The 13,951-nt window shown below is 46.6% G+C and overlaps 1 protein-coding gene across 11 annotated transcripts in view; it reads left to right on the top strand.

Annotated features, from left to right (window-relative positions):
• The first annotated feature begins 2,352 nt into the window (after positions 1–2,352).
• Positions 2,353–13,951, top strand: part of tpm3 (tropomyosin 3) — a 30,118-nt gene continuing 18,519 nt past the window's right edge. For 2 of the 11 annotated variants that reach the window (XM_035429818.1, XM_035429819.1), the window contains exons 1-2: positions 2,353–2,617; positions 5,108–5,233. In XM_035429818.1, coding sequence (XP_035285709.1) covers positions 2,504–2,617; positions 5,108–5,233 — 240 coding nt within the window. In that variant the 5' untranslated portion in view covers positions 2,353–2,503. Of the gene's footprint in view, positions 2,618–5,107; positions 5,234–10,262; positions 11,182–13,951 lie in introns of those variants that run through there. The other 9 variants (XM_035429816.1, XM_035429817.1, XM_035429815.1 and 6 more) reach the window with 9 other exon arrangements.

The following is a 13,951-nucleotide window of genomic DNA, read 5'->3' as shown; positions in this document are numbered from 1 at the left end:
CTGCAAAGGAAGTCACTTTATGGGAGATGTTTTACTCTCACCATCGGTGACCTTGTAAGAAGACTTGGGGGGTGAAGGTCCTCAGAAATTTTGAAGGAAAAAAAAACATTTTTCAGTTTTAGTTTTGTTTACATTTTTGTTTCTTAAATGACATATTGTAGGCTTTGAGAAGCAATAAACATACAGTTGACCCATCCGTGTGCTATTGGCCATTGTAATTGTGAAATACAGTATTTATATGTACTGAATGGATAAATGCTTTATATAGGTCCGTCATATGGGGTAATTGAGCACAACTAGAACCGTGTGAGAACACAAACCGGTCTGATTTGTACATTACATTACATTACAGGCATTTAGCAGATGCTCTTATCCAGAGCGACTTACACAACTTTTACATAGCATTTTTACATTATATCCATTTATACAGCTGGATATATACTGGAGCAATTCAGGTTAAGTACCTTGCTCAAGGGTACAACGGCAGTGTCCTACCCAGGAATCGAACCTGCGACCTTTCGGTTACAAGCCCAGTTCCTTACCCACTGTGCTACACTCCGTCCTTGTAAAATCTTGGAATCACATACACGATTAGTCTGTCCCTCGGAAGAATTTCAGCTGTCGAGATCCCAGCGAGCGACTTAACTGGCAACACGGCGTCCCTGCATCCGTCCGTACGCCGCGCTAAAACCTCCACCTCGACACCGTGCCAGACAATTACCGCACCGATGGAAACGTATTAACAGACCCCCTCCAAGGCATTACAGACAGACCCACCCCCGCTTTGCCCTTAGACTCCGGGGGCGTACGGGGCGCGGGGGGAGCCTCATCGAATCCTCGGCGGATCTGTCCCGCCGCTCCCCCGCTGATCCCCCGGGCAATGTCAGCCCGGAGGCGGGTATTAATATCCCCCAAGGAGCCTCGCGTCGGCGGCATTCCCGCCGGGTCCGTCGCCGGAATTCCGACCCGCGTCCGTCATGCGACGGGGACGGGCCGCTCCTCGCCCCGCGCGGCGAAGGGGCCGCCCCCGTTCCCCTAAAGGTCTCCGCTCCCCTAAAGGGGCGGTCGGGATTTTTGATTTTATTTTTTGCCCCCCCCCCCCCTCTGTTGTGGTCGTGGTTGAAATTCCAGAGAGGCCTGCGATTGTTCCCTCAGTGCCCGCTCTGCCTATGTATGCCCTCCCCCCTCCGAGTCTAATCTACCTCACCCCTCCCTCTCCGTTTCTCCTCCTTTTTTTCTATCGCTCTCCTTCCCTCTCTGTCACTCTCTCTCCCTCTCTCTCTTTCCCTCTCTCTCACTCTCACTCACTCACTCATTCTCTCTCCCTGCCTGTCTCTCACTCTCTTCCTCTCTCTCACTCATTCTCTCTCCCTGCCTGTCTCTCACTCTCTCCCTTCCTCTCTCTCACTCATTCTCTCTCCCTGCCTGTCTCTCACTCTCTCTCTATCCTATATATATCTCTCACACACACACATATCTGATGCTCACTTAACTCTCTTCTTTCATCTGAGTGTGCAGGTAGAGTGGGGAGGGGGGTTGGCGGGGGTAACTCCAGACTCAGGTAGATTTCGGGGAGGGGGGTTGGTGGGGGTAACTCCAGACTCAGGTAGGTTTCGAGGAGGGGGGTTGGTGGGGGTAACTCCAGACTCAGGTAGGTTTTGGGGTGGGGGGTGACTCACACGGAGCCCTCAGGCCCTCGGCCAGCCTTCAGATGTGTCGGTTGTTTTTGGGGCGCAGTCCAACCCCCCAGAGGGGAACGTGATGCGTAAAACGTCACGAGCGTGCCCTACCTGCGGAGAGTCTCCCTCTTTCATTTTTCTTTTCTTTACTTTCTTTACCCTGGTGCCGGACATGAACAGAGACTTTAAAAAAAAAATGTGTATTAGCAAATCGTCTTCTGTTCTTCCACGTCAGTTCTTCCTTTTCTTTTTTTGCGTCCCTTCATCCAGTCTTTCTCTCCCTCTCGCCGTGGAGGTCTTCTGTTTCATTGATGAGGTTGAAGGGGGGAATGGAGGAGTGGAGGAAGGAGGAAAGTGGGGGAATGAGAGAACGAGAGATGAAAAAGACAGAGAGCGGAGGGTGAGCGGGAGGAAAGCGGTGGGGGCGGTTGGAGAGAACATATCAGGGAGTGAGGAAAAATGGAGGGTGAGAACTCCTGAAATGACAGGGAAAAGGGGCGGGGAAAAATAGGTGGGAGTGGCTAATCCCCTCCCCCCACCCCCCACCCCACCCTAGGTATAAATGACCACGCTCTGTGCCGGTCTGAGTTTGGACTCTTCCCTCCCTCTCTCCTCTCTCTCTGCCTGTTGCTTCTCTTCTCCACTCTTCCTCTCTAGCCTCTTTAGCTCCCTCTCTCCTTCCTCTCCGCCACCTCTCCTGCTGCATCCCTCGCTCCCCGCTCGCTCTCTCTCTCTATCTCTCTCTCTCCTCCGCTCTCGCTGTGTCGTTCATCCGAGCGGTTTCTCTCTGCCTCGGCCGCAAAGCCCAACGCACCTTCGGCAAGATGGAGGCCGTCAAGAAGAAGATGCTGATGCTGAAGCTGGACAAGGAGAACGCCTTGGACCAGGCCGAGCAGGCGGAGACCGACAAGAAGGCAGCGGAGGAGCGGAGCAAGCAGGTGGGGGCCGCCTCAACCGGGGTGGGGTGGGGGGGGCGGGGGGGGCCTTAAACGTCCGCTTACCCCCTTTCCCCCCCTCCCTACTTCCTCAAGGGGCCACTGAGCTCAACTCAAGGTCGACGTCTCAAAACCTCTGTGCATCTCATACGAGTCACGGTGGCCGGCTTTATTTGGGACGGCCGTTAATGACCAAAAGCACAACACGCTAGTCTTTTTTTGCGATGAGGGACGATGGCTACAACTGAAGCGAGGCTCAGTAGTAACTGGCGCCTGAATTTCACCTTTGTCGTCACGGGCGACAAACATGAACGCTCGAACGATAACTACCGGATCTTTAACTATAGAAAAAAGCCTAGAAATTAAAATTCTCCTTTCCTTTTTATTTTATTCTAAAAGATCTCAGATCAGACTGTCACTGTAGGGATATTAAATGTTGCGTCATTATCGTCTTGTATTGCAACTAACTATTAACATTCAAAACACAATTATTTTCCAATGCAACAACAGTGTTCTGTACTTAAACAGCTGAAAATGAAAAATCTTCCTCTCGGTATATTGAACTTGAGGCACTGTGGTTGATCTTTGGACTCATGAGATGAAGTTTAACGGTGTGAGAGGAACTGGTTTTTAAGTGAACACTGCCTGCCGGGTTTAATGGTAGCCAGATTAGCACGGTGGGTACACAGTTTGGGACAACAGCCAAACTCGATATATAACGTCTGTTTCTCATGAAACACGAGAGTTTCATGGCACCAACTTTGTATTTAACTCCGTCAGTCTGCCAAATAACCATTTAACGCACCATATCGATTCTTTAGATAAACTTACACTCTCAAAAGAGACGTGTTAAGAACAACACATAATACATCACTGTCTAGTTCATATGTCTCCATGTCTAGTTAAGGGTAACACATTTTGTGCTACTTTTAGCAGTTTGCATTAAAAAGCCTCCCTTTGCAACACATAAATTGTATATTTGTAATACAAATGTAGTAGCTCTGACACAAAATGCATAGAAATTAACAGGAAAGTAATAACACGAGTTTAAAAATATTAATGCATCCTTTTTGAGAGTGTATAAATAAATATTTTAAAATAATAACTAAAATCACTAAATAAATGAACAACATAGGGGGCAACATAGCTCAGGAGGTAAGACCGATTGTCTGGCAGTCGGAGGGTTGCCGGTTCAAACCCCGCCCTGGGTGTGTCGAAGTGTCCTTGAGCAAGACACCTAACCCCTAATCCCTAACTGCTCTGGCGAATGAGAGGCATCAATTGTAAAGCGCTTTGGATAAAAGCGCTATATAAATGCAGTCCATTTACCATTTACCAAATGAATATTTATTTGCAGTAATATTTAGTACAGAGAGTGTTAGTAGCAGAAATGTTTTTTTGTCAGAAGATTTCTAGAACTTTCTATGAAACATTGTAGTTTTGTTGCTCTTTTTAAAATTAAAATAAAACACCATAAAAAGTAGAGGGACCGGAGGGATTGGCAGACACAAAGATGTGATCAGACAGAATGAAAAACAAAAGCAGTGACAGAAAGACATTTCTCACAGCGGGGACAGTAAGGGGAGATCTTTGGACGGGTATTTATGTCCGCTGAACTATGATATGCATTACGGGATTGTGATCCAGCCCAACCCTTGGGCATGGCATAAGGGGGGGGGGGGGGGGGGGGCAGGGGGGGACGACGGTTGCTCCTGTTCATCTACTTCATGGCCACATCAATCCATTACGTCTGTCTGCACTGTTTATGCTGATGGAGGGCGAAATCCAAGTCTAGTGTAATTAATTCTTGTCATCTGTCACATTTTCTCCTGCCCATGCAATGTAATGTAATGTAATGCCCTCCTCTCATCTCTGTCCTATCATTTTTTCCATCTCCTTCGTCCCCTCCCTTCTTTCTCCTTCCCTCCCTCCCCCTCTCTCTCCTCTCTCCATCCCTCTTTGTCCCCTTCTCTCCTTCCATTGTCATCCCCCTCTCTCTCCATCCCTCTCTCACCCCCCTCCCTCTCTCTCCACCCCACTCCTTCCATCCCTCCCTCACCCCCCTCCCTCTCTCTCCACCCATTCATTTCATTTCTCATCTCTGTCCTATCATTCTTTCCATCTCCTTCCTCCCCTCCCTTCTTTCTCCTTCCCTCCCTCCCCCTCTCTCTCCTCCCTCCATCCCTCTTTGTCCCCCTCGCTCCTTCCATTGTCATCCCCCTCTCTCCCCATCCCTCTCTGCCTGTCTTTCTCTTTCCACCCCTTTCGTCCTCCCCCCCTCTGTCTCTCTCCACCCCCCCTCCCTCCATCCCTCTCTCGCCCCCCTCCCTCTCTCTCCACCCCACTCCTTCCATCCCTCTCTCCCCCCTCCCCTCTCCCTCTCCCCTCTCTCTCTCCCTCTCTGCCTCCATCCCTCTCTCACCCCCTCCCTCTCTCTCCACCCCACTCCTTCCATCCCTCTCTCCCCTCTCCCCTCCCTCCCCCCCCCCCCAGCATGAGGACGAGCTGCTGGCGATGCAGAAGAAGCTGAAGGGGACGGAGGATGAGCTGGACAAGTACTCCGAGGCCCTGAAGGATGCGCAGGAGAAACTGGAGCTGGCCGAGAAGAAGGCCGCAGACGTGAGTCGCCCCGCCGCAACTGCGCAGCCGCCGCAGCCGCCGCAGCGCATGCGACGCCCGCGTGACGCGCATGCCGACTGCGCCTGCACCACACACACACGGCGGCACTCTACTGTTTGAACTGCAAGGTGCGAAATAGTTATTGGCATTGACACCGGTACCGTACTGGCAAGTGTGGGCAATCGGGAGGCGCTGTTTGCCAGCTCTAAACTCGGGGCAGAGACCGGGAGAAATTTAAAGTTGTCCCGAGTCCGATAATCCACACAGCGTGAACAGAATTAATTTTAATTGTGCGAAGCGCGTTTATGAAGCAGATTCACGCGCAGCTTTGGCCGACCAGACGGTCGGCCAAATGCTCGTCCATTAGCGTGGCCTCACCGGCTATGACCGGAATACCCTGGGCAAGAAATCAAAACCACAACCTTCCCATGGTGAGGGGTAGCGTCCGGAACACAGCTCTTTCGTCATCAGTGATTCACTGCGCTGGTCCGGTTCATACGCCTGTTTGTGTGCTCAGCTCGCGTTATTCATTAAAAAAATTTTTTTTTTTTTATTGCACTAAAAAATCTTTTTCTTTTCTTCCTTCTCACCCATGGGTCCTCTTGTTTCAGTGTTTTGGTTAGTCACATCGAGGGCATCAAAGTGCCACGCTGTTGGTCAATAATAATAATAATAATAATAATAATAACTGATTACAAATAATAATGCCCTGATTAAAGAGACTGCTATAATAGGGGACTTCCCTGAATACTCAAAAATCCGTTTTTTTTAAGCTGCCCACCGATAAAATGGTTAAAAAAAAATGATAACAATGACAAAATAGCAATTTTCTGTAGATAACCAATTCTTGTTCTGGAAGGATCTACTTGAGTGATGTGTTTTGCGTCACCTGGGTAGCCACACCCATTTTCTGTGTAGCAGCCATGTACAGATGAGTCTGAGAGGCATGTTTTGTACACAGGAGGCAGTAAGTCAGGTATCTGGATGACCGCAACCTTAGTAACATTTAGTTAGGGTGAAGTTCCTCTTTAATCAGAAGCTATTCCAAACAGCCTCGCTTGTGTCCTCAGTTTAACATCAATCCATTACCCCACCTCAGCCCAGTAACCCAAAATACTGTTCTTTTCCTGACCGATCTGACAACGTTTCTCAGAAGCAGGGACAGGCTATAAGATGTGGGTGGGAAAGAATGATGTCACACCACATGAATTCTGGAGCCCAGAGTCCAGGCTTCTCTCTGGCTCCACCCCCTTGCCGCCTGTCTCTCGTTGCCATCGGTGACGGTGATTAAATGCTTTGTCTGAATGCCGGTGGGCCCCAGATATAGCAGCTGCACCTGTCGTAATAATAGTTTGCCTTGTTATGGAGAACTCATGCAGGGACTGGTCCATGCCAAAATACAAACGTGTGTGTGTGTGTGTGTATGTGTGTCTTTGGGGGGGGGGGGGTGACTTTTAGGGGAACAAGTCACCATACACGGACTGAAATACACACAGGAGGAAATACTGCCCCTCTGGTCTGTCTCTCTGGGGAAGAGAGACATGAGACAGCATGCCAAATATTGCCCCCTTGACTTTCTCTATGGGCCACAGAGACATGGGACAGCATGCCATCCCCCCGCCTCCTACCCTCCTTAAACAGCCTTGACATAGATGTGGATTAGCATGTCAAATATCCCCCCCCCCTTGCCAACACCATAAACCTGTCTATGATGCCACAAAAAAGAAAACATGCCATACTCTAGCAGTGAGATGATGGACAGCTGTTGTGTCAAGGAGGCCAAGTCTACATATAAAAGAGGACGGAGTGGGGTCTGGCATCCAGGGTGAGAGAGAAGCTTTGAACAGGACCCCACCCCCCACTCCACCCCTCCCACATCTGCGTGAAGACGAGCAGGTGTTCAGAAGGTTAAAAAAGGTTTGCCCCATGCTTTCTATGTTTAGAGTACAGAGTCCCTGTAGAGGCCTAGCACAAGGGCCAATCAGGTTTATTAATGCTAATTAAAACAGGAAGTCAGTCACAGGGAAATTTCAAGGAAGTAATGTCTTCTATTATGCGGAGCATTGTTAATGCAAGTATAATGCAAGTTACCCGAGCATGCAGTAGAAGCAGATCCTCAGGGTGCTCAAGACACAGTGCTGGGTACTGTAGTCCGTTAGGTAAATTGTAGTCTGTTAGGTAAATTGATAAGGCTTAATGGGCTGAATGACTCTTCTTGTCATCAGACCTGTTTTGTTCTAGCTGGAGGCAGCAAGAGGACTACTGACACGTTTGAATGCCAAGGAGGAAGATGTCAAAAGGGGGAGGAGAGGAAAACATATTAATCTCACCTTCATCTGAACTTTCTTTGTATCAACCCCAGCTGTACAGTGTCCCCAACCATACAGTATATACCCACAAGTTTATGGTGTCTAGGGAGGTACAAGGCAGCTGTTCACAAAAGGAACTGTTGGCCAGACGCCATGGAGTGTGCAACAAGACCCCCCCCCTCCCCCCCGCCCCCAAAGAACAGCTCTCTGATTTCACTGCCTGCCTCTCCAAGGCCAAGGTCAAATTCATTTAGACAGCCAGGCGTTGTGATTGGTCAACTGACAGCTTGTATACAGAGGCAGAGGGATTAGTGTTCTAATTAGTGGGGTTATTACTATAATTACCACCGCTGTCATAAGTCTCGCTTTACACACTTGGACTTGAATTCGCTCAAGGGAGCATTCCTGTACATCACTGAAAGGGGGGTGGGGGGTGAGGGGGAGTTCTTAGAGCAGCCCATCTTCAGACCAGACTTGTATTCAGATTTTCTAGCAACAGATGTGGTACAGTAGTAACCATGATAAATGTGCCAATCTCATAATGGAGAATTAAATATAAAAAAAGTTCAGGGAACAAATGCTAACTTAAACATTTGCCTGAATGAGCCCCAAAGTCTCAGATAAACTCTTGACTGTGCCAGTGCTGACTGTAGCTGTTAGCTCCACTGGGCCACACGTGATTGGCGATTGTGTCTCCCAGGGTTTGGTAGAGTTCAGTGAGTTAGGGGACCACCTTTCATCTCAATCTGGCGACCCCCACTGGTTATTCGGGCACCTGGGGGTTGCATGCTGAAGCAGCATATGAAAGGTCTCCCTCAGACTCTGCTCTGTGTGAGTTTGGCTGTAGTCTACGCTGTGGTGCGAAAAGAAGCATCTGGTGACACCTAGTGTTTCGGGAAGAGAACTGTGCAAGACGGCAGTGGGTTTTGCGCGCGAATTAATGCTCAAACTACTAACGCGTAAAGCAAACAGAAGACTAAAGTAAAAATCTGAAAAATGTACAGTGAAAATGTGCACGTGTTCCTAAAGTGTGAGAAATTAAAAGGAAGTATTCAGTCACAGCTAATAAGAGCATGCGCTACTGCAGTGGAGAAAGAGAAACAAAAAGAGGACTGGAAGAGAGGCAATTGGTGAAAGGGTGGATCGAAGGCATTGTCTGCGGAGAGTGGCCGACCTGAGGAAACGAGAAGGACCGTAGGAGGCAGTGACAGATTGAGCATGAGAGATGCAGAATGTTTCCCACAGGGGTTTGGAAACCTTTTTTTTTTTTTTTTTTTAAAGGTGTAATTGTAAAAACATGTATGATAAATACTTTTTTTATCAAGGTGAACAATATCAAAGAGCTCTGCAAAGCAATGGGATGACAGATGAGCAACAGCCCAAAAATGTGCTGAAAAACAGGAATTTACCTAAAATGGGGCCTTGGGGCACTCCAAAAGAGATCGTACTGATAACCTCTCCTGGAATTTTGATAAGAGCATTTTAAAAAGATTTAGATCGGAAGTAGGGAAGATCAGATGTAGAGTGTTTTGAGTGATCTCAGGAATGAGGGAGAACTGAAAAAAATCTGAAAAGCACTTTTCAAGCACTGAAAAGTGTATCAGTGTAGAGACGGAGCAGTTGTTTTGGCTGAGATAGAAAAATTAATCTAGAAAAAGCAACAGAGAAGAGAAAGAAATAAACACAGAGTCGATTTGGATGGAAATAATAGAGAAGCAATGTGGCAGTAGCAGCGAAAGCTATAATGCTGTTTATAGTTGTGGAACTTCCACCGTGTAATTCCATTGTTTCCGGAAATCAGACCTGCATGGCTTACAAAAGCTTCCTTGTGTATAGTTTACAATATCCTGTTAAAAAGTACGCTCTATGTGGACATCTGGCGACATCTATTGGTAATGTATTGACAGTACAACGGCCAATGAATGGCCACAACCCAAACTAAACACATGACCATGCATCGCCATCGGACTTGAGGGAGACAATAGTGTGTGACAAAGTTTATCAACTAATGTATGGAATGCGAAATTAATTTACATTCATATTTAAGATGAATTATGAAGTATGCATTTCTGTTACGCGATGCTTTACAGGGAAAAAAACTGACTGTGTGTGGATCTGCACATACATGCCTGTGTGCGCTTTCATCCACCCGTATTGTGCAACAGGGAGGGGTGGTGGTGTTATCTGTCCTGGGGGAGTTCAAAATAAGAACTTCTTAGTAGGCCAATGAAAATTTTCGATCTGGTTCAAAAACAGCCTAATGGCTGATCTCGCTGATCTACGCAGGCGCAAACTGGCACATGTATCTTCCGTGGCACAGCTCTCGTGCCAGGCGCACAGATGGTGTGGTAAGAACAAGCCTGTGCGGTCTAACAAGATTCGTGCCTCCATGGGCACTGCAGAAACAGTGTTTCACTGTGTCAAATACTGTGCACGAACAAATACTGTGCTCATATAAAACAATAAATAGTTAACACGTTTTCATTTTAGCATGCCCACCCTCACCTACCCCAGGGACGGCCAGTAACTGACAGATTTTTGGGATTATTTGGGAGGCAGTGAGGCAAGGAGAGCTTTTGTGCAACACGGATGTAAAAATGTTGGTTAGTTAATATTTTACCTGTGAAAGCACACGTCATTCTGCCTCAACAGACAGTTTAGATATAGAAACTTAGCTTTTTTGTGTGAGGCGTTTTGAGATTGAAAAATCGGAAGGATCACCTCATCCTGTAACTTCCTCACTCGGGGGCACTCTCACTCCCCGGAATTTTGTGGGCACTCCCCAACCGAGCATCGGAGACAGGGTGGAGTAAACCGGAAGTAAGCTGAAAGAAGGAAGAACAGAAAGTGAAGACGGCGATTGAGCTTTTGGGATAGAGAGAGGGAGAGAAAGAAAGAGAAGGGAGTGCAGAAGACAGAAAGTCCTTCCAGTTTATTTTTTAAATCTGCCTACGGGACGCTGAAACTGAATCGGTATTGGAAACAATTTTCCATCTCGGAAACAACTGGAACAAACTAACCAACTAGATATCAAGCAAAAAGTTTTTGTCTGGGCTAGCACGGTAGAACAAAAGCCATTTCATCTGCTAAGCAACTCGGACAGCAAGTTTTCCGTGACTCATTAAGCTAGCGGGAAAGTGGTATTGCAGCCAAAAGGCACTTGGATATATGCACATTTATACTAAATTTGTTAAAACAGTTTGATTCAGGAGCGCGACCGACCTCACTGGTAGAAAATTAGCTTGCTACTGTGGTTTGCTGGCTGATAAACTGTCTAGTCGTCAGCTCGTTTGATTCATTGGGCGGGCGTAGCTTCTTCGCCGGAATACGGTAAAATTGCGTGCGACTGACTGCCTATTCTCTTCAAGTTTGGAGACAGCGCAACAGTCGATTCTCTTGATTTTTTTCATAGTTTACACAGGCGTCTAAAAACCTCTGCAATTATCCTGTTGGCTAGATAGCCGGTTATTTCTTTTTAATCGAAACCTAAACCATTTTTGCGGGAAAATGACCGGGGTGAACAGCATCGATGCTGTGAAGCGAAAAATCAAGATTCTCCAGCAACAGGCGGATGAAGCGGAGGAGAAAGCCCAGCACTTGCAGAAAGAAGTCGAGGAGGAAAAACAGTCAAGAGAACAGGTAGTTATCTGAAAGTTTTATGTCGTCTGATAAATGACTTTCTGCAATGTTGAGAAGTGATTTCTCACATGCAGCGAGGGGGTATAGCTAGCTTATTCGCCAGTGTAGTTGCACATAATGATTGTAATTTAGCCTTCTAGATTTTTGAATTTGCAATTGCGCTGTGTTACCAGGAATGTCTAAATGAATATTATCGCGAATCCCTGTTTAAACGCTCAAAACGGCAAATACTCGTCCTGTAAGTGTATAGTCACTTATCATTCAAAGTAGGCCTTTATGTAACTTAACCTGCCTGGGGGCTCACTGTAACAGCAAATATGGGAATAAATTGCCCATTTTCCCGTATTATGTCGTTTATAATTACAGTTACTACAAATATTTTTACTTTTAAAAATAATGCTTAATTTACGTAGATTTTCAAATGTTCAAGTTATGATAGTGTAACCTAAATGCCTTTCTCTTATGGCCTTATCCAACATTTTTCGCGACGAAAGTGCAGATTAGCAGGAACTAGCTAAAATTTGAGGATTCCAAACTTTTTGTTCCTTGGTGTCTGGGTGGTGGATGGCCGGAGAGAACCTGGTTTCTGATGGATGACGTTTTGGACCGCCTGTAGGGGGACAGTATTCTCTCGGGACTGAAGTGGTCAAATCTTAGCCCCCACCGTAGTGTTTCGGGGGATTAAGCGGTGTATTTGACCAGTCGTTAAACCAGGTCCCGGTCCCACTTTTCAGTGGTCATTAAAGAACTCTTTGCAATATTGCTTATTGAAGAGTCTGTGGGTGGGCGTTTCCCAAATGTTCTGGCAAAATTTCCAGTCTGGTATTCACACTACGACCAGTCATCACTCAGTTTAACTAGTTAAATTACACCCTCTATCTACAATTCCAGCTAGTGACTAGCAAGTGTCCAAAATTGCCGTCACCCAGGAACCATATAGTAGAAAATCACTCGGTTTATCAGACTGCTTTCCTATCAAGTATGAATATTTAAACTGAACCGTAACGCTGCCAAAATTGGTTGCCAAATTGGTTCTCTGTAGAAGTACGCTCTGAAATTGCCCACTGCTGCCTGGAGCGTCATTGTAATGGCCAATATGCTGTCTAGTCGCATAGCCTACTAGCGTAATTTTAACTTTATTTTATGTTTCATAGTATAAATATATGTACGCAGAGAGACAAAGAGTCTCGTGCTGTAAAAGAGTGTCATATTGATATAAGGGGAGGTGTGATATTTTGAGTTTGAACGCGAAGGAGAGAAGAGCACTGTGCAGAATCGTCATTGCGTTAGCTTGATGAATGAGCGAATTCCAGCTGACTTATAAAGGATTCGATTTCTCAAAGTTGCTGGTCCCGTCTTGCGACGTAGGCCGTTCTTCCTGCAGCGACGCTGTTGCTCGCTGCTGGGCTGGCTGTGCTTGACTGGCAGCATTTTAATGAGTCTTACCTTCCCTTAGAATGGTATCATTTTGAATGGGGTTTTGGAAAAACGTTAGACAGTGATTTTACCAAGCAGTCCATAACAGAGGTGGACCTGGTATTCCCAATAGGCTACGTTTCACTTTGAGCCATTCCAGTTTTTACTAGAAGCAGGTTATAGCTAGTTCAGTGGAGTCCAGGAGCAGCAGGCGACTTCCTCACTGGATGCTTTAACAGCATTGAGTAAAACCTGGAGTGGCTTTAACTTGTCTGGATTGAGTGGCATTCCCAACCCTGATCCCCAGGGAAAGGAAATTTAGGCTGTGCTCGAATGCAAAAATGCAGACCATTGCTCGGATGACGCCGAGGCATGTAACAACGGTGATCTGCCCTGCAATGCCCTGCAGGAGAGAATGTCTGCACTTACTCACTTTATGAGGCACCCTGCTGTGTTGCAACAGCCCTGTTGGTCTTTCTGTGTCATTAACCCTTTTTACGCCGGTGTGAGATCACAAATGTGCGACTAGAGTGTGCTTAACTGAACATTCTAATGCTGGTGTAACAGTCACTGTGGGAGTTCTATAACACTGACTTGGAATTTTGAAAAACATTCCAAGAAACCTACTTTTCAAGGGGTTGAGCCACCTGCCTGCAATCTCTGCATGGCTGCGGGTTCGATTTAGGAATTTCTGCAACGTGATCCAGTCTCTCTGTCTGTAACCTTCTCTGCTTCCCCCCCCCGGTCTGACTGGAGTTAAAAATGCATGTCTGCTCTCTCTTATAGAAATATAAACAAGCAGTTGCAGGAGGAGTGGGTATAGCTATACCTGTAGGTATTATTTGATCGAGTAGTTTCTCACGACAGATTTATTTACTGTCCTTTGAGTGCTCTTTGTTTTATTAGAAGCCTTGAGCTGAGATGGAAACTAGGCCCAATCGTCTGAAAGTTGACATTTTAGTCTTAATACTTTTGCTTATCTGGTCACGGACGTGGATGAAAAGACTGAAGGTGTGCTCACTGCCCTGCATTCCTCTCTGATCCTCTGATTGATGTTCCCGCTGTCCTCCGTTACGACCCGCTTCAGAACGCCGGGCTGTTTTACGGCCTCTGGAACTAGAGGGTGAACTGTAGCTGGCTGACAGGGACTCTCTGAAATATGTAAAACTCAAAATATTATTTAATTAATTCTTACAAAAAAAAACAAAGAACGCCCAAATGTTAAAACCAGAAAAATATATTGGATGTGCGAACACAGTTACCCTTTGGGCAATGTGCTGTTAGTCTGCACCTTTTGTGTGTGATTCTAAAGCTGATATTTAAAAAAACTTGCGCTTTTTAAAATAAATTCAGC

This window comes from Anguilla anguilla, chromosome 8, assembly GCF_013347855.1.
Source record: "Anguilla anguilla isolate fAngAng1 chromosome 8, fAngAng1.pri, whole genome shotgun sequence".
Lineage (NCBI taxonomy): Eukaryota > Metazoa > Chordata > Actinopteri > Anguilliformes > Anguillidae > Anguilla > Anguilla anguilla.
The sequence above is the reverse complement of the archived record's forward strand: the minus strand, read 5'-3'. Positions and strand labels throughout refer to the sequence as shown.